The sequence below is a fragment of the Anarhichas minor genome, unplaced genomic scaffold, assembly GCF_050575085.1.
Source record: "Anarhichas minor isolate MPS153535 unplaced genomic scaffold, ASM5057508v1 ptg000021l, whole genome shotgun sequence".
In the NCBI taxonomy this organism is placed as follows: Eukaryota; Metazoa; Chordata; class Actinopteri; order Perciformes; family Anarhichadidae; genus Anarhichas; species Anarhichas minor.
The window spans coordinates 8,552,165-8,570,510 of NW_027466467.1; the positions used below are offsets into that span (position 1 = coordinate 8,552,165).

The window sequence follows — 18,346 nt, forward strand, 5'->3', positions numbered from 1 at the left end:
AAGCGGGTATTCAGTTTGGTGGACGACAGGTTCTTGGGGTTTTGTATGAGTAGTAGTCTACCGACTCAGCAACACTGTTGCGACATTCCTAATTATAGATAAGGAGATGGAATGACATGCAGTATAATTGTAAACAATGTGATGACAAAGGCAGGATGACATTATTGAAGATCAGGAAAACGTTGGTTTCTTTCACGCATCAATACTAAGTGACAAACCTTTTTACTGTCGAGCATAATCTGAAGAGGTCCGTGTGAAGCAAATCATGCCAGTAAAAGATTCCCACCGGTGAACGAATCTGTTTAAAGCTTAAAGAAATAGAATTCATGCTGTAAAAACTTAGGAAAAGGTGAAGGAAAGATCAGCCCTCTGATGTGAATTAAACGCAGCTGCACTATTAAGAAAAACAAATTTGCAGATAACAATGTAGCCACCCATTAGAATATGTAAAATGGTGGTCACGTCTCATCAGTGACACATCTTGAAATCATCACGCTTAATCAAACAGTCCTGAGTCCACAGCAGCATGTCACGCCATCAGTCGCTGCCTGAGCAAGAACTGGCTCTGCATCTAAAATACCTTTCCTTTCCCTAATTGAGAGGAATCCACTGTTTGTTCCCCTGTCATCAGATGCGCCTGTGTTTCCGCTGGCCAGAGGGTCATCCGGGTCAAAGGGAGGATGTGTGATCAGTCAATGTGGTCAAAACAGGTGCAAAAAGAGAGGAAATTGGAACTGTTGAATTTTACATTTTACAGGACCTGCAGTTTGATCTGAGCAACACGGTTAAATACTATTAGACAAAGATAATTGTCGGCAGGGCCCAGACCATAGAGACACTAAAATGTATGCAGTAAGGAGCACTTCTGAGATCTTTTCTTAAGTCTGTGTGCTTCACTGTATAAAAGAAAGTATATATGAATGATACTGTTTGTCATTAATCTGCTAATTAAATGACTTAAATCTGTTTCGGCCAGAATGACAGAATCTGGAGGTGGATATGGAGGATGTGTGTGAGCAGATGAGCATCCCAGGGGTGTCAGTACTATTTGCAGGTGAAATTGAAATTGAAATTGGCCATGTCTTCTGGACCTCTTGTCCCCCAGGGACCGTTCATTTCACCACTGGGAACAGAAGGACCAGAGAGGTCAGCGATGGGCGGGGCAATTAGGGGATGATAATGGCAATGTGCACTGGGAGGAGTACATATATTCAAGAGGGGGGATGAGGTTGAAGATAATCTCTAAAGTATTACACTTGTGAGACACCTTTAGCCACTGACCAACTGAGGAGCAAGAGGAGTGAGCTTCTAGCGGGACGTCTAGTGACACCTGTAGTGACAAAGTTGTGAGACTAAGGTAAGGGCATTTATTTACACTTCTTCTTGTACTAACATATACATACATTGTTAATATTTGAATAAATATTACTGTGAATGTTGTTGAGACCCAACTTTAATAGAAGGTGATTATTATAAAAAGAAACGTGTTGTCTCTGAGGATGAAGTAGCTCAAGATTTGATATGTTAGGCTTAATATTGTTTAGCAGTTTAACATTTGGCCTGAGAACTCTGTATATTTTGTCTATAATTATCACAGCAAATATAAGGAAATCATTTTTGCAAAAAAGGCAAACTAGCAGTAGAATAAAGAAGACCAAAAATAAAATAACTCATACATTAACATGTCTTGGCCCGAATGTCTTGAAATAATTGCAAAATATCAGAGTTTTCTGGTGACAGGCATATCTACTCTACATACAGTATCTGTTGAGTTTTTACTGCAGGAAAAGCTAAATCAAGGATGTTCAAACTTTCTGCAACACAAAAACTATTCCAAATTTGAATGTTGGAAAACGTGTAATCGTATTTAAACACCAAAAGATAATAGCCTCTCATAGTCAGAGTTAATCCATTGTCCATCTTTGCCTTTAGGTTGGAATATCATGTGTGTATCTCGGCTGGTTTTGCTGCTTGGGCTGCTTCTATGTGTGGGAGCTCAGCTGTCTGACGCCCAGCACTGGTCCCATGGTTGGTACCCTGGAGGCAAGAGGGAGCTGGACTCTTTCGGCACGTCAGAGGTCGGGATGAGTGTTTGTGTGCCAGCGTGCATAGTTTTCTCATTCATCGAGCATTTCCCTGCTGAGAATGAAGATATTCTTTACCTCTTTACTCTTCCCTCATATTCCGAATCTCACTCTCTCTGTTTCTCAGCTTGCAGAGGAGATTAAGCTGTGTGAGGCAGGAGAATGCAGCTACTTGAGACCCCAGAGGAGGAGTATTCTGAGAAACATAATTGTAAGTGAAATGACGGTGCCCTATTCAGTGCCGCATGGATGAGGGTTGTATAAACAGCTGTACAAAACAAGTCATTTGAGCTGCGTAATGTCCCACCGTAATCAAAGGGGTTTATGGTAATGATGGAATTAGCTGCTCAATAACTAGTTTCTTATTTAGCAAATAAAAATCCATGTCAATATCATTTCTTTGATTAAGACATGAGTGGAGTTAATATGAACACTATCACTACACTATGTTATACAAATGTGGAAAAATGTAATCTAATCAGATCATCTACTCAACAGGAAATCTTTCTCTTACTTGTGTTAACAAGAATGTGTCTTCACACAAACATAAACAGATGCCATCCTGTTGACACAATGTCCCACATATCTATACACCGAACATAAAAACAAAAAGTTGTGCTATAACTACATATTAAGTGTTTTGAGTATAGTGTGTCTGACTCTCATGTTATACTGTATTGCTCTTTGCAGTTGGATTCCTTAGCCAGAGAGCTCCAGAAGAGAAAGTGATGGCCTTCCACTCTACACTGCTTTTCTACCTGAACAACAACTTTATGTTGATTCTCTGAACTGGTGTATTTGTTAATTTTGTCTGTAAGGTTGTTTTCCAGCATTACATGTTTAAATTGTAATGTCCTAAAATAAAGTATCTATTTTGATATGAACTTTGTGTCTCTGTGTGTTTGTGTGTGTCCAAAACGGTCTATAGCATATAGTGTGAATAATAAATGTGTAGTAAAAAAGTATGAAACTTGTATGTTGTAGAAGCAGCAACAAAAAAAAGTGATTTATTCCATTTAGATGTTTCGGTTTTAGGGTCCTGGTATTGTGCATGCTGGTTTTAAGTTTACTGGGACACTTAAATAGAACATATAAAAGACACCATTTGACAAAAACTCAATTGAAAGAGAAAGGATATAACTTTTTATTTTAGTTGTAATTATTTAAGCATTTTATCATTTATCAAATATATTTTGATAGCTTTTCAATTTGTTTTTTTCTTACGGGGACACATTAAATCAATAACATTTTAAGTATACATAGATTATCTCAGTAATATTATAGGCTGTCATTTATTCATAGATCTACGGGATTATCCCTTCTCAACTGACATCACTAATACGTCACTGCGCACGCTCCAAGCACTATAGATAGGGAAAAACATGGACGACAGAAGTGTCTGTACTCCGCTGCTTGCTGGGTCAGACACTCAAAATAACAGTACTAGTACCCCTAACGCGGTTTCTGTCACAGATGCTGACAAAGTAATAAACACTAAAATAGATAGCACCCAGGTTGAAGGTGAGTTCTGTCTACAACGTGGACATTCAGCCGTATTGTGTCCTAACTGTCGAGCCAAAGTTAGCTTTATTTTAGCTAACTGGCTAGCCAGCCCAACAATCGAGTGAGCTACGTTAGCTCCTTGACTAAATGCGCTAATGTCAACTGTTTTAACGTTAGCTTTAACGTTAACAGTTAGGCACAATATTGTATTCCGCCCGGTGCGTACATGACTCGTTAAATGTATCGCCAATGAAAACACCCTCTGAGTTCATAGACCACCCCAATAGTGAAACCGATACAAGGAGAACGCTGCTCGTTTTCCGAGGTCCGGCCGGAAGTGGTCGGCCAACTGCTTATTTGTCTTGCGTGCCAAACGTTAGAATTCGCAAACAAGTACTTAACACAAAGAGCCGTTGGGTTTGTATTGAAGTCAGATACCAGTGGTTACGGTTAGCTGGTGGGCCAGCAAGGCTGTTTTGTTAGCTAAATAACTTAAATACCATTTAGTGAGTGACATTGAATTGTATCTTGTCTCTGGCATTAAATGGTAACTTAGTAGCGTTACTTAAATCCGTCAACGTAATGGACAATTCACTAGCTAGTGGCAAAACACAACGTTGGTATTCTCAAGATGGTGAGTTTGATGGATCTCAGGCATAATCAGTTGAGTTGTCATTGATGAGTCTAACGTTAAAAATGGTCATCTGTCCCTCAAGATACACAACAAAAACCTATTTTTTTAAAACATTGTACACATAATTTGAAATACAGTATCTACAATCCCTGTTCTCTTGATAACTGCTACTGTGATTATCATTTGGTAAGTACAGTATTTGAAATGTATCAACAGATATGAATATTTTTGGCATATCAAAGTGTGCATTAATTGTTTTACTCATGGCAGTCCTTAGTTTATTTCAGCTGTAGTTAGATATTTACTTGGATACAGAGGGAAATGCTGTATTTTAGTGCATAATTGTCCTTTTTGCATTAGATTGGAGAGAGTTGATATTCTGCCAACACACCATCAGTATTTGGACTCCAGATATTTTGAAAATATTCCATAATCCTTATTTTAATTCCTTATTTTTCTTAACTTCAGTTACACATTTGATAGAGCTACCGTGGCCATTTTCAGTATTGATTCATAGAGCAGTATTTTTTTAATGATTAAATCTATGATTTATGCAGTGACAATTGATCATCCGAAACATTAATATTCACAAATATATTGTATATACAGAACAAGCAAGCACATCTTCGCAGTTGAGAACCTAACGAATATGTTTTACGAACTAAATTAATATAATTGATTTAAAATCTGATTGTTTTTTTGTTGACTATTTGAGTAATCAACTGATGATTTCAGCTCTTGTTAAAAAATTTCATTCACCACAAGGCATAAAGGTGATTGTATTTCATAAAACAATTCATCAGTTATATATATGATTAGCTCAAGAACGAATACAGTGTCAGCTATACACGAAACCATGTCACTGTTAAATTATGTAGATGTATTAATGTTTTAGTTATTGGAAGCAAGGATGCAAACAAACTGAGTTTCACAGTAATACCTGCGTTCGTATTTATTGATGTAATTTTAATATAATCTCTAAAAATGAAACTCACAAACTGCTTCTTCACAGTTTTGGTAAAATAGCCACATCCATAACCAAATCTTTGAGCAAACAGTTGAGCTATTATGAATAATACAATTATTTGAGTGCTTCGTGTTTCAAGCTAAAATGAGCTGCGTATGATATATATTTTATTGATGTAGAAGTGTCTGACAGCGTCCTGCGTTCAAAGGCTGCATGAAGGCAGAAGTGCAGTGAAAAATGATAAAATACATCAAGTAGAATTAATTCAGTCAAGCATGAAACTAAGATTTTCTCACATGCTGTTAATATATGTTACAAATATTTAGAGGTTTTGTGTGTGTGTTGTGTGGTAATTTAGAATTTTAATTATGGGAGGACCTCGTTTAATGCTGTCCCAAAAAATCCTTTTGCTAAATCATATATATATATATATATATATAAAATAGTGGGCAATCTTTAAATTGGTCTAAGAGAGTCGGTCTCGAATAAGTCGAGTTCAGTTGAATCTATAATTTCCCTCTTATGCATTTTTCCATTTTACAGTAAGTTGCCGTTGCAGTGTGTATTGCAGGAAAAGCTGCTTTGCTTGCTGTTGTCTTGTTCTGTGCAGAACACCTGTGGCCAACGAAGACAAAAATGATTTTGAATGTTGGATGAGACCTTCCTCACATGTTCAGACAGTGAATATTGTGCCAATTGCCATTTCATTCTGCAGCTTCTAATCATTCAAAAGCCAATTTGTCTCCATATTTATCAAAATCAGCCCATGAGAAGACACGAGAGCACCAGTCTGAAGTATTTAAACTATATATTATCTAATACAAGTTTACATTCAATAGAACAGTGGAAGTGAACGATGAATAAATTAATGTAATATGAGGATTTAATATCCTGTTTGTTCATTATACTTCAATAATCTTCCGCTCAACTGTAACAGTGACAGTTTATTCTGCCACACAGGAGACAAGAGTGAAGCGGAGCTACTCGAGGGTCTCCTCACTGACGACTACTGCCGTGTGTGTGAGGCCGTGCTGCTCTTTGACTCTCAGCGGCTGTCGCACTATGAGGTGTGTGCTGCTTTCTAGGCTCTAGTCGTGGAATTGTGTTCCAGTTTTATTGACCTCGCAAGATCAGAGCCTTAATGAAAAATGTCTCCCGTGTTCCCCCCCCCCCCCCCCCCCGACTGCAGGGAAAGAAACATGCTCAGAAACTCAAGGTGTACATGCAGGCCAAGAGAGCTGAGAAGATGGACAAAGAGTACACAAGACTTCAGGTTTGCACCCATTTACTGATTTGACTCTGACACATTTAGGTGCAATCTTAATCCGTAGCATTGAACGATGAGTGTAACAGAAGGAGGAACATAAACCACAATGCTGCATTTAACAGGCAGCAGTCTAGCTTCAGTGCAATCCTCAATAGAATATGATTACATAAGAGAGAGGAGCACAGAGAAGGTGTAAGGGATCATGTAGTTTTCTTTTTTCATTGTTTTCAGTTTGCATACATCTGTCTCTTGTGCCTGTTTATTGCAGCGGACCATGACTTCTGATAAGAACCATTTCTGTGAGCTGTGTAACATGGTGTTTAGTTCTCACGTGGTGGCAAAATCGCACTATGAAGGCAAAACCCATGCAAAACATCTTCGTAAACAAGGTCTTCAGCCCCCAGGCAAGTGTGTGTTGTGTGATGGAAAAGTATTATGAATTTTGTTGACAGTATGATTCAAATGTCTTAAATTGATGATTTCTCGTTGCAGTTCCAGACTCGTACACAGAGGTGCATACTTTACCAAGTCTGGTTCGGGATCCTGATGATGCTGACCAGAGATCAGCCCCACAGGGTGATGTGGAGCATCTTCTGGACCCAACAGCCACCGCAGCGACCCCCAGCACAGAGGTTGATCTGAAGGACCCTAACAAGTACTGTGCGCTGTGTGCTGCTTCCTTCAACAATCCCCAAATGGCTTTGCAGCACAACAATGGACGCAAACACCAGAGGAATCAGGCCAGAAGGGACCTGCTCAAAGAGCTCGGAGACCATGTCCAACAAGGTAACGCAGGATCCTGCCTCTCAGCAAAGCGATAATAGTGCATAGTGCATCAGACCCCACTACGCTATTGAGTGTATTTTAAGAGGCAGTATTGATGTGAAGAAAAATATTTCCTCAAGCAAATGTGTCTTTAGTTCTAGGCTGTATAACAGATACTTCACACCACTTTATTATTGTGGTGCGAGTTAGAAACTAACTAGATAAAGAAGAAAGCAAAGGAAGCTGTGTGCTTATAAGCTATTATTTTGTATCATTTATGCCGTCTTTCCCACTCTCTGTTGTCTACAGCCAACTCCCTGATGTGCCAGATGTGTAGCGTGGAATTTAACTCTGTGGAGATGTACCAGGCTCATATGCAAGGAAACAAACACCAGATTAGGTAAAATCAATCATTTTCTGTTGAACGCTTTATGTCCACTTTAGTGTCATAATTTGCATTTCTAAAACCTTGGCAACATTAAAGCTTTTTAATACTTCAGATTAATATTATCACCCAACCTCTGTAGCTTTTTGTAGCTTTTAGCTCATGTTTTGGTTTTCAGTCCACATATTGGTTGTGTAGTTGAGTCCCGTGGCTATCTTATAGTGTGCACAACCTTCCCCAGTTAGGTGCAGGACAAAAGAAGCCTCAGAAAGAAAATGAGAGTTAGTCCACTCACTGAATATTGCAAGCTTCATGTGACAATGAACTTTTACCTTTTTGCCGTATTCAGTATGCAAAGTACCTCTGCTCTTATCATACGTAAACCCCCATTAGATAGTCATATTGCTCTGTGTCTGCTGGGTGTGCAAGTAGAGAATGGTTCGACATGTTAAGTTAACTGTAGGCACTTGATAAGCTGATGATATTACAAAACTAAGTTTCTGTAATTTTTCTCTGCTTTCTAGTGGTAAAAAAAGACTTAATGTGGCTTTAGTGTAACATCAACATTTATTACCCAATTGAATAGCAACTAAATTCCTGTTTCCATGTTGTTGACCAGGGAGAAAAAGGTCGTCGACCTGTGCAAATCTCAACAAAAAGACTACAACACATATGCAGATGAACTGGCAGATTACATTCGGGTCCAGAAGGCTCGTGGAATCACCCCCAGTGCCGGTCAACTCCTCCCTCTGGGTGACGCACAAAAAGAAGGTGAGGAAGAGGAAAAAGAAGAGGAAGCATTTAACAAGGGGGATGTCATTGAACTCAACAAACGCATGCCCAACCTCCCTCCCACCTCTAACCCTCCGCATCACTCCCGCCCTGGCTGCTACAACCCAGTTGTAGGGTGGCGTCCTCCACTTCAGGGCCCACCCTGGCCTTCCCATCACTGGGATTACAGCTGCCCTCCTCCGGTCCCCCCAGGCGAAGGCTTTCCACTGTTAACTAATCCACCCACAAATAGAAAGAGGCGCAGAAAGCAGTTGAGCGCCTCCTCGTGTATGACTTCATCGTCTTACTCCTCCTCCTATAGCAGTAGCACAAGTGATAGCGATGACAGTGAGTACAGGCGCAGAGAAAAGAGGAGGATTAGAAGATCCAGGAGGGAGGGAGACAAGAAGGCAAGGGATGAGGACTCAGACAAGGAGGAGAAGAGGAGGAAGCCACGGAGGAGGGAAAGAAATAATGACTCTGAGGAGAGGAGAAGAGAAGAATCCGGAGAGTCCGAGAAAGAGAGCCGGAGAAAAAAGCCCAAAAGACACGGCAAGCAGAGAAGACGAGAAAATAAATCTCCGGAGGAAGACTTAGAGGTGGAAGGAGTGGAAAGGGTGACGGACAATTTAATGCCAGAGGACATGATGGACAATAGAAAAGAGACTGAAGTGCATATTCAGGCTGAAATGAGTGTTGAACAGGGGGAAGGTGGACAGGACGAGCCAGCCAAACCAAAATACAGGAAAGAGAAGAAGAAGACAAAAGAGAAAGTAGACACTAGGACAGAGGAGGAGAAGCTGTGGGATGACTCCATTCTGGGCTGTTAAACTCAAAAGCCCCAGACTATTGTCATTGTGAGCAAGACATTTAAAATATACACAAACTGTCCATTTTAGAGTATTCTTTATAGCAGATAACAAAGCAGTTTTAACTATCTGCTCTGACAGCCCAGAAGTGTTGTTCATAGGTGTGCTAACTGGCGAGCCGTGTTAAGTCAATTTATTTTTGTTAAGAATTGTTTCTCACACATATCCACAGCTGACTTTATTTTTCACTAAGACACTTAATATATTTCATTTAATTAACTTGCACATCTTTCGTTATTGTTTGCTGTAATACTTAGCATCATTTTTTTGGTTTTGCCTAGCATTTGAAATGATCAATAAGTACACTTGACTTATTAATGCACCGATATGTTTCTGTATCTTGTGGGGGTTTGTGGTCCTTTTAGCAGCCTGTGGTGGGCACTGTTGAGCTTCATTCAGAGCACCAGTAAAGCAAATAAAAGCCCACCGACGTTTGAGGCTTAGTCATTTCATTTCCTTTGAAACTCTGTGTGCTTTCAGACACACACAGGCTTTTAAAAGAAGGCGATCAGAGCACATCTCTGACAGCCGAGACAGGTTCAGCGCACTTCTGATAGAAATGGAATTATACGATTATTGAAAGATCTTTCTCTGTTGCACATCAAAACTATTTTGAGAAAACAGGAGAGTGCTGAGACATTGCCCTAGTCTAGAGTGCATGTGTTGTGGATGTACTTGCACATCCAAACAGCTCGTAAAGTGTTTGGGGTCAGACAGGTGCAAGAGTTCAAATGAGGACGTCTCTTTACAAACTTAGAAATGAATGTTCAGATGCAGTCTGTGATGAGCTGAACAAAGGCAGTTTATGGCACATAAAGATGACTGAAAAGAGGCAAAGTAAAGTTCCAACCATCCTTTGTCTGATAAGGATGCACTTAAACAACATGGCTGTTCTAAATAGGTCACAAAGAGCCCTCAGCTGGACAAAACTATGTTTGACCTTTTTGGCAAGTTATTTGTTTGTTTATTTTCTGTGACTATCAACTGGGCGGTTTGTGGCCCACATAAGCATCGGTACGTGCTAAGCATTTGTCTATCTTAGGCTTCTTTATGAATTATGACGGTGGGCTAGTTTGGCTTTGTTAAAAACTAGATTTCTAGAAGAAGGTATTAGGTTGGCAACAGACTGAAATGGTGGCCTGGTAGTTACAAACTACAACACGCCTGCCACAACACGCTCAAACAGGCCCGCAGATTAAACATCCCCAACAAAACAACAACATACTTTTTCTACAAGTTTTGAAGGTACGATATCTGGACTATTTTGGAAGTTTGGCATTAGCGTGGTTCCCTGCTCTACATTTGATTGTGTTTGGATGCCGAGAGCAGAATGCGGCCCATTGTGTGGCTTGTTGGGAGATCACAGGATTCAAGCCAAAGTAGTGTTGAAGATCAAAATCATGCACGAAAGAACTTGCCAATGTGTTTTAAAGTTCAATAATTGTTGACATGAGTTAGCAAAAGGTAAAGTGTGAGAAGTGACAGAAGAGTTGATACAGAAGTCCTGTAGAGGCTGTAAGATGAAGAGCTTCTGGAGTGAGGTCAAATACAATAAAATGGACGTGAAAATGTTTAACTTTTTAACTAAATGTGTCTGACGAGAGCAGTAGAGAAATGAAAAGAAGGCTGCTTTTGACTTGAAGCGTCGGAGCAGATAGACCAACAAAGGCTTTCTAGCTCAGCGATGTGTTCAGAGCCGCTCTGAAGCCCCCCGAGACCTCCTGTTTTCAAAGAATCCTGTGGTCTCGTTCCCTGTCTCGCTCTCGTCTTCGACCCCCGTAGAGCTACAGGGTGCCCACATCCTCTCTCTTTAAGACCCCCACCAGACCGTTCTACACCCTCACCTCTCACTCACACACACAACAATCCACAGACAACACTTCAGCGCTCACCAGCTTTATCAAGGACATTCTGAGTTTTAAGGGATAATCAGACATTTCTCATTCCTTATGTTGGAATGGCTGACCCCAAAATAATATAGAAATGCCAAACCAATGGGACATATTTCTTTTAGTGTGGGGTAAAGAACTTAAAATGAGGTTTTATCTTCAGTCCCTCTTCAACACTTTCTAATGCAGTGTACCTCCGTACGTCATTGTTGCTCATAAAAAGCCATTTCACTTGTGAGTGAAGGTATGAATCAGGGTTGATGTTAAGACTTCAGTGTGTCTACCTCAGTGTTTGGAATATCCACACAAAACTATTCATTGTAAAAATGTAGCACTATAATGACTAGTCCATTGACTAGTCCATTGATTTTATTGACAACACTTTTGATAATTTTTTGTTGGTGCCAAACATTCATTAGTCACAGCTTTGGAAATGTAAATATTTGCTGTTTTTCTCTGTTTTATATCATTATTAACGAAGAGCCTTTGGGTGTTTGATTGGTATTTTGCAACCATTTGAAGACGACACTTAAAGCTCTTGGAAATTGCAATGACCACTTTTTCACTATTTGATAGACTAAAGGATTAATCGATTACTAGACAGATTATTCCGTGATGTAATTGATGGCTGATCAAGGCAGGTGTTGTTGAAAGGGAACCTTCGTTGTCTTCTTTTCATGTGTCTGTAACTGCCGGATGAGATTTAACTTTGTTTTCCGTTGCCGCTGCATTTTTCACTAAGGACAGAATGAAGACAGCTTTCCACTTTTTACAACCGGAGTCTTCATGTCATTTGTGCAGAAAAGGATCTTCTATGTCATCTGGAAATAAGTAAATGTCTCCATTTGAAATGTTTGAGTATTGATATCACATGAAATAAATTAGTTGGGCATAATTCATTGGCAACTGGAGAAATTCAGAGGGCAGCTTCTTTCAAATACAAGTTGAACTGAAAAAACATGTTCACTTTGTTTAACTAATTGACTAATGTGTTAACTAATGAGAATAAATGATTTCACTATCAAACTATTTTACGTTTCCTGGTTAAATCTAAACAAATGTACCTATTCACACAATACATGTGAAATATTACAATATCAGTTTGTCATGCACAAATCTCACTGGGTTTTGTTGTGGTGCGTTCTCAATGTGTGTCTTGATGCCCTTTGTTCCCCGCACTTTCTACAAAGTTAAAGAAGTGAGTTATTAGAAAGAACAGAAGAAGCTGCGTACACACCCCAGCGAATATCGAACAATAATCGACAGAATTGTGGTTCAGGATTTGTATCCCTGATCCTTTGTTTCTAGTATACCTGTAGTTTATGCTCTACATTGATATTCCCTCGCCGTGCTCTGCAGTGAGGCATGAAGCTGCATATATGTGGGACTCTGCTGTGCTCTAGGTCATGCACCTGGGCAGAGACCACAGCTCTGCAAACTGCTGCTCTGTGAACATACAACATTTATATTGCTTGATATGTGGTACCATGTCAGCCCTGATGAACCACTCAGCTGTTTGTCATGATCACTGTATGTATGCCATGTATTCAAACAGCACCTTTTTAACAACATGTGATGAAAACTAAATTATTATTTGTTGAGTTTGAACTTTTTAAGTGAACAGAGTCAAGTATTCTTTACGGTACTTTTTTGCCACATTTTGCACATTTCAAATTAAGTTTTTTTTGCTGTGTATGCATGTGTGTGTGTGTGTGTGTGTGTGGGGCCCACTCTGATAGGCCCTGTGTGTGTGTCACACTGGGGTGTTACCTGACGACTCAAGGCCATGTCAGCTCAGTTCCTCCCATCATCTCTGACAGATAGATATCAGGAAAAGAAAGTATCAGCACCGTCCCTCAGCTATACCTTTCAAGAAACACAGACGCGTACAGAGACAGTGGTGACCGGACAAAATGATCTTGCTGCCACTGGCATGGACACTGCTGACGGCATCGCTGTGGACATTAGGTAAGACCACGACGCTTCTCTGCCACAGGCGTGCTCGGCTTCATGGCTCTGTCAGGGGGCCAGTAGCGGTAGTAGCAGTAGGGATGTGTTGTTGTCTACTCAACCTGAAGCTTTTCTGAAGTTTAACTTGAATAATGTTTAAATTCATAACCATCGTATGTGCTAAGATGTGAAATTTGTTTTTAAAAGTCCAACAGATGACTCTGAAGGTTAACATAGACAAAGTATGACGCCGTAGCCTTTGGTTCATTTGCTAAAACTGTAATAGTCAAACTACCACGGGAGTTTATTTTATTTTATATCTCAGAATTGTACAACTGTACTGGTATAAGTCATTGATACTGTTATTTTTTTATTTACATTAATGTAACGTGTACAACCTGGATTAAAGGTTCAATTACGAGGGTAACTATACACAACCTGTTCGTGCTCTGCGGTAGATGTCAATTTAATATTTACATTTATTTATATATTATAGCTCTATCAAGGCATTGCAATTAATTGTATTTGTACTGTATAGCGCACGCAACTCATTGGATAAAGATTAAATCAATTCTGTGCAATCTTAAATGTTACGCAATTTGTGCAGTTCATACGTTTGGGTAAAACTATCATCCAAATGACTTTAGTTCCAGTGAGCCTTAACCTTTCTCACTCTGGAAGCCTTTGAATTTCTACTCATCTTTAGATATTTCATAAGACTAGCGATTGCAACAGGTATATGCCTACACACCTTACTCGAAAAATGAAATAGCTCTTCCAATGAAGGCATCCCTCAAACATTGCATAAATGCCAAATTGCTGGCATTTGAAAGATGTTCAACAGGTTTCTTCATAGTTGGGGTTACTTTCCATTCTTGCAACACCTTTGGTTGTAATATTTCTATACCATATTGCCAAACATGTTTGTAATTGTACGTGCTTTTACTTTTACAATTAGTATTTATTTTGTTGAATTAGAAAGACTGCACATGCAATGTTACTCAAGGCCTTTCCTCAAACATTTCTTAACACCAAGTGATGGACAAGTCAGCTTGAGACATAAAGAAAAGTAACCCTCTTTGGGATGATACACAATTCTTGGGAGTTTGTGTGTTTGGCCTTGACGTTGTTGACGTGTGTTAGAGCCCCCGACTGTTAACGATATGTGACCCTGTAGAGAATGTTTATCGTACCACAACCGTGCGTCTCAAACATCTCTTTATTTCATCTCCTAGGTTCGAGCCAGATCCTGCAGCGAGAACCCGTCAAGATTCGTTATCCCGAGATCCTCAGCACAGAGGCTATTGAGTGTGTCTGCGTTAACATCTCATGTGACTCTGTCTACTGGTTCCGCAGTATTCACGACCAGCGCAAAGTAGAGTTCCTAGGCAAATGCAACAACGCTGACCGTACTAACTACGGGGCTAATGTGGACACAACACGCTTCAAATTAAGCAGGCAGAGCATGTCCTTTACGCTACGCATCATCAACGTGACAGAGGAGGACACAGGGATTTATTCTTGCATTCTCAAGGACAGGCAAAACACAGAAATGTGGAAGCCGGGGATTCTTCTTCGGCCAGGAGGTTTGTGTGCTGAAATCTCAAGCGCTTCATTTACAGGAGTTAAAAGTCGAGTAAAGTATCGAGCGGCCGTGAGAGTTTGAGTACATCTGTCTGAAGTCAGGTGGCAGATGGAGGAGTAAATGATTTAAGGGGCTAAATGTCTACTATCCTTAAAAATAAGTGATGTTTATCCTTTTTCTTATTAGTTCTGACCAAAATCTTGGATCTTTATATAGTTTGTCTTGCTTACCTGGGTGCAGCAGTTTTATACAACCACAAAGACTCAATGGATGCTCCAAACAACCTCTTTAGCTCTCAACAGAGTGACTGCTGTTATTGCTTTTGTTCAGGGAGAAATATTAGTAATTTCAATGTTACTTTGGATTGTGGTTGCGCAGACAAACAACATACATGATGTATTTGTAGAGAACATTTGGTGATGAGATCCTTGTCAGGATAATTCTTATGATAAACAAAGATGGGAAAATAGGGACAGGTCAAAAATGACTGGGTTCTCCTTTAATCTCTCTAACAGATTATTTACATTTTCGTTTCACTGGCGTTTAGTTATTACTTGTCTTTACGGTTATTTGGTCTTTACCTTACAGTGGTCCCTCCAACATTAGCTCCTAAGACAAAACCCAAACCACCAGTCAAGTCAGTGTGCCGCTGCCCTACGGAGAATCCTTCACAGGGTAAGGTTTTTGATTACAAAGTGCTTGTATGCAAATGTTTGTGTAAATTCTATGACGCTCTGCTGCTTACAAATTTAGACTTTACATGTGTCTTGTGATGTATAAGCACATTCGTCTGTGAATATATTGTAACGGTATAAATCTTGTGCACTGTACCAGATTGCGATGCTGTAAATACAATAGAGGAGGTAGTTTTTATACAGACAATGTAATGACAGGTTGTACTGAAAGAAGTGATAACCATCTGATGATTGATTATATCACCTGGCAATGCAACAAGCTTTAATACACCATGTACCATATTTGCTGCAGATGGCTGCAGCTCCCTGGTTCAGTGGCTATCGGTTGGACTTGTTGCGGCCCTGGCTCTAGCGCTCATCTGCACACTGTACTACTTTAGCCGTGAGTAGTCCTCCAGCATGTTATGCTCACGAATGTCAAACTAGTCGAACAGCGTTGAAATATAAGTTTGAAAAGTATTTTGTTGCAACTCTGAAGTGTTTTCTTTTGTTTGTACACATTCTTGCTTTTAGGGCTACCCAAAAAATGTCGGCACCACTTGGTGAAGTAAGTAGATTTCCACAAATAGTAAAGATATCTGTTGTTTTTCCTGTAACTTTATTTATCTATATATATATATATAATATTTACTGTATTTGTGATATTTATCGCCTTACAAAATGTTTTCAGGTTTAAGTAACATCCAGTGGAGCATGAAGAAGATGAAGATCCCTGAAGAACACCTCTGCTAACGACATGTCCTGTTCATTAACAGCGAAATGTGTGCCAGTCGGAGAAGACTTTCATGCTTTCAAGAGCAGCAACCATGTGTAACATATTGTAATATATTGGCTGTTTTTTGTTAAATAACTTACAAGACAGCTCCAGAGCTTCGCCATGTTCAATTCTAAACTCTGTGCTATAACGTTAAGCCTATTACATGTTTGTTTGTTTTTGTCAATATGCAGATGACATCATCATTTATCCAGGTGCTTTTTCAATTAAGCCGGTCTTGTGATCTGTAGCATTGGTTTTAAAATGATTATTATTTCAGAACAAAAAATTGCAGTTTTCTCAAATCCCAAAGCTAATCTGTTTATTTACATACAAAAAACACAGCTGAAATCAAATACAGTATATTTGCTCATTTGCTTTTGACTCTCTTCGGTATCTATTTGCGTTTTTGTTTCAAAATAGCACTGTCATGTTTCAGGAAGGATAATTCTGTTAAATCAATAAAATTGTATATGTCGAATCATTCATTGGTGACGCTCTTCTTTTTATCGGTCATAAAAGTTTTTGTATTATCTGTTATTAAACACATCTATATAGACATTTTATAAATGCAATTGGCATGTAGGCATGTACATTCGGATGCCAAAAGGCAGAGTTACCAACAGATTAATGAAGCTTTGACACCTTGCTCAAGGGCACACAGGTATAACCTCGAGGCCAAACACTGCGTGTGTCTCCAACGACAGTTATGACTCGTGCACAGATAAATAAGAAACCCTATGTTTCAAAATGTTTGCAGTGGTGTATCATTCGTTTACACGATTTCTGTGCACGTTTATGGAAAAGAAGAGAAAGAGGTTTGGAAGTGGGTGTTGTACATCCATCGTCAATATTCTGTTTGACGGAAGTTGAGTAGGTGAGTGACAAGGTTTTGGTTTCTTCCTTCACCTTTGATGTGTAAACGTGCATCACATTCAGTTTCTGTTGAACTGCCTCCAGTGTGTGCCAAAAAGCTTGATTGTGTAATAATAAATTATGGGCTACAAAGCGGTTTTATAGCAAAGTGTGTATCTCTTGCTATTCCTCTCTCTCTCTCTCTCACACACACAAACACACACGCACACCTGTGCGATTGAGGGGTGTGAAGAAATGACTGAGTTGGTGGTTGCTCAGGTCTCAGGGAGTGTGCGCGACCTTTTCCTGTGAGCTGGAGAGAGAGGAGAGACGGAGCCGTCTTCACTGAGATGCTATCGCTTTGCTCAGCTTTGAGCTCTTCATCTACTCTAAAACAAAAAGACCACAAAAATACCACAAACCGAACCACAAGCACTGACAGAGACACAGAGAAAGACAGAGACGGCGTCTTGAAATGAGTACAGTAAGAAAAGAAACGTAAAACTACAAGACACTTCTTTTAGCAGTGTGTTTAATTGGATATAATACAATATCATTACAATATATATATATTACCATTGCATTGAAATATTGAATACATGATTATTAATTATGGATAAAATATGCATTAAAAGAACAAAATCAAACAAATTATCCATCAACACGTTTCATGTAAAACTGCTGCCTGAATGTTGAACTACATATACAATCACAGAAAAGTAGACCAAGATCACATTCAGTCGCCAGCTACACTCATTGGGTGGACAAAATGATTGAAACACGTCTCAGTATAACGCAATAAAGTTCACCAGCACCACAAACGACAGCCTCAAAAAAGCAGACAAAGTGGAATCAACCTCTCTAATCATATATTATTATCATTCTGTGTCAACGCTTGAGGAAATCATTTATTCATATTCGTCCGTTGCAGGAAACATGATTGAATGCAGATGGCAGCAATAGATTTGTAAGATGTCAAACACAAAGGATTGATTTCTGCTGTATATTTAAAACACAAGACACTACAAAAAATAATACCTGCAGAGATGTACACAATATATTTTTTATGAACCATTTGTGTGTTTTGTATCCTGCACATTCTTCTGGTAAAGAAATACCACACACCGACATGTGCAATTGTTTTACTACTACTTCAGTAAGTATCATTTTAGTCAAATTAAAAGATCACACTTATACATTTGTATATTAGTGTTCATGTATATATATTTGTACTTACTTAGTTTATATGCTCTTTACTTTTTACTTTCTCTATTCACCAGTATTTCATTCTGTCCTTGTGTTTTACTGGAACAACTGAATTTCCCATCTGGGGATTAGTAAAGGATTTTAGATACACCCGACAGTAATAAAGG

General features: G+C 39.3%; 3 protein-coding genes across 4 annotated transcripts; all 3 read left to right on the forward strand.

Moving 5' to 3' along the window:
• Nucleotides 1–1,354: 1,354 nt before the first annotated feature.
• On the forward strand, nt 1,355–2,813 carry gnrh2 (gonadotropin-releasing hormone 2). The gene is made up of 3 exons (XM_076095982.1): nt 1,355–2,078; nt 2,212–2,295; nt 2,775–2,813. Exons 1-3 carry the CDS (start codon nt 1,944–1,946, stop codon nt 2,811–2,813), a joined length of 258 nt encoding a protein of 85 aa, XP_075952097.1. The 5' UTR covers nt 1,355–1,943.
• A 620-nt stretch (nt 2,814–3,433) lies between these two features.
• Nucleotides 3,434–12,163, forward strand: zmat1 (zinc finger matrin-type 1). Of its 2 annotated transcripts, none has more exons than XM_076096123.1 (7): nt 3,434–3,605; nt 6,149–6,255; nt 6,378–6,461; nt 6,724–6,859; nt 6,948–7,241; nt 7,530–7,620; nt 8,225–12,163. In XM_076096123.1, the coding sequence occupies exons 1-7, from the start codon at nt 3,467–3,469 to the stop codon at nt 9,204–9,206; spliced, it is 1,833 nt and encodes a 610-aa protein (XP_075952238.1). In that variant the 5' UTR covers nt 3,434–3,466; the 3' UTR covers nt 9,207–12,163. The 2 variants fall into 2 exon arrangements, with proteins under 2 accessions (XP_075952238.1, XP_075952239.1); XM_076096124.1 differs by lacking the exon at nt 3,434–3,605 and adding an exon at nt 3,770–4,221.
• Nucleotides 12,164–12,810: 647 nt separating this feature from the next.
• On the forward strand, nt 12,811–16,596 carry cd8b (cd8 beta). Its single transcript, XM_076096126.1, has 6 exons — nt 12,811–13,102; nt 14,320–14,670; nt 15,258–15,344; nt 15,657–15,746; nt 15,878–15,911; nt 16,035–16,596. Exons 1-6 carry the CDS (start codon nt 13,048–13,050, stop codon nt 16,042–16,044), a joined length of 627 nt encoding a protein of 208 aa, XP_075952241.1. The 5' UTR covers nt 12,811–13,047; the 3' UTR covers nt 16,045–16,596.
• Nucleotides 16,597–18,346: the final 1,750 nt, after the last annotated feature.

What these genes read in the sequence shown, in the direction of transcription:
- cd8b (XM_076096126.1), top strand. Translation starts at nt 13,048, where the DNA reads ATGATCTTGCTGCCACTGGCATGGACACTGCTGACGGCATCGCTGTGG. An exon ending in GGCATCGCTGTGGACATTAG is followed by an intron (nt 13,103 to 14,319) that starts GTAAGACCACGA and finishes TTCATCTCCTAG; the next exon opens with GTTCGAGCCAGATCCTGCAG. An exon ending in TACGGAGAATCCTTCACAGG is followed by an intron (nt 15,345 to 15,656) that starts GTAAGGTTTTTG and finishes TATTTGCTGCAG; the next exon opens with ATGGCTGCAGCTCCCTGGTT.
- zmat1 (XM_076096123.1), top strand. Translation starts at nt 3,467, where the DNA reads ATGGACGACAGAAGTGTCTGTACTCCGCTGCTTGCTGGGTCAGACACT. An exon ending in ACAAGGTCTTCAGCCCCCAG is followed by an intron (nt 6,860 to 6,947) that starts GCAAGTGTGTGT and finishes TTCTCGTTGCAG; the next exon opens with TTCCAGACTCGTACACAGAG. An exon ending in GGAAACAAACACCAGATTAG is followed by an intron (nt 7,621 to 8,224) that starts GTAAAATCAATC and finishes GTTGTTGACCAG; the next exon opens with GGAGAAAAAGGTCGTCGACC.
- gnrh2 (XM_076095982.1), top strand. Translation starts at nt 1,944, where the DNA reads ATGTGTGTATCTCGGCTGGTTTTGCTGCTTGGGCTGCTTCTATGTGTG. An exon ending in ACTCTTTCGGCACGTCAGAG is followed by an intron (nt 2,079 to 2,211) that starts GTCGGGATGAGT and finishes TCTGTTTCTCAG; the next exon opens with CTTGCAGAGGAGATTAAGCT. An exon ending in GTATTCTGAGAAACATAATT is followed by an intron (nt 2,296 to 2,774) that starts GTAAGTGAAATG and finishes TGCTCTTTGCAG; the next exon opens with TTGGATTCCTTAGCCAGAGA.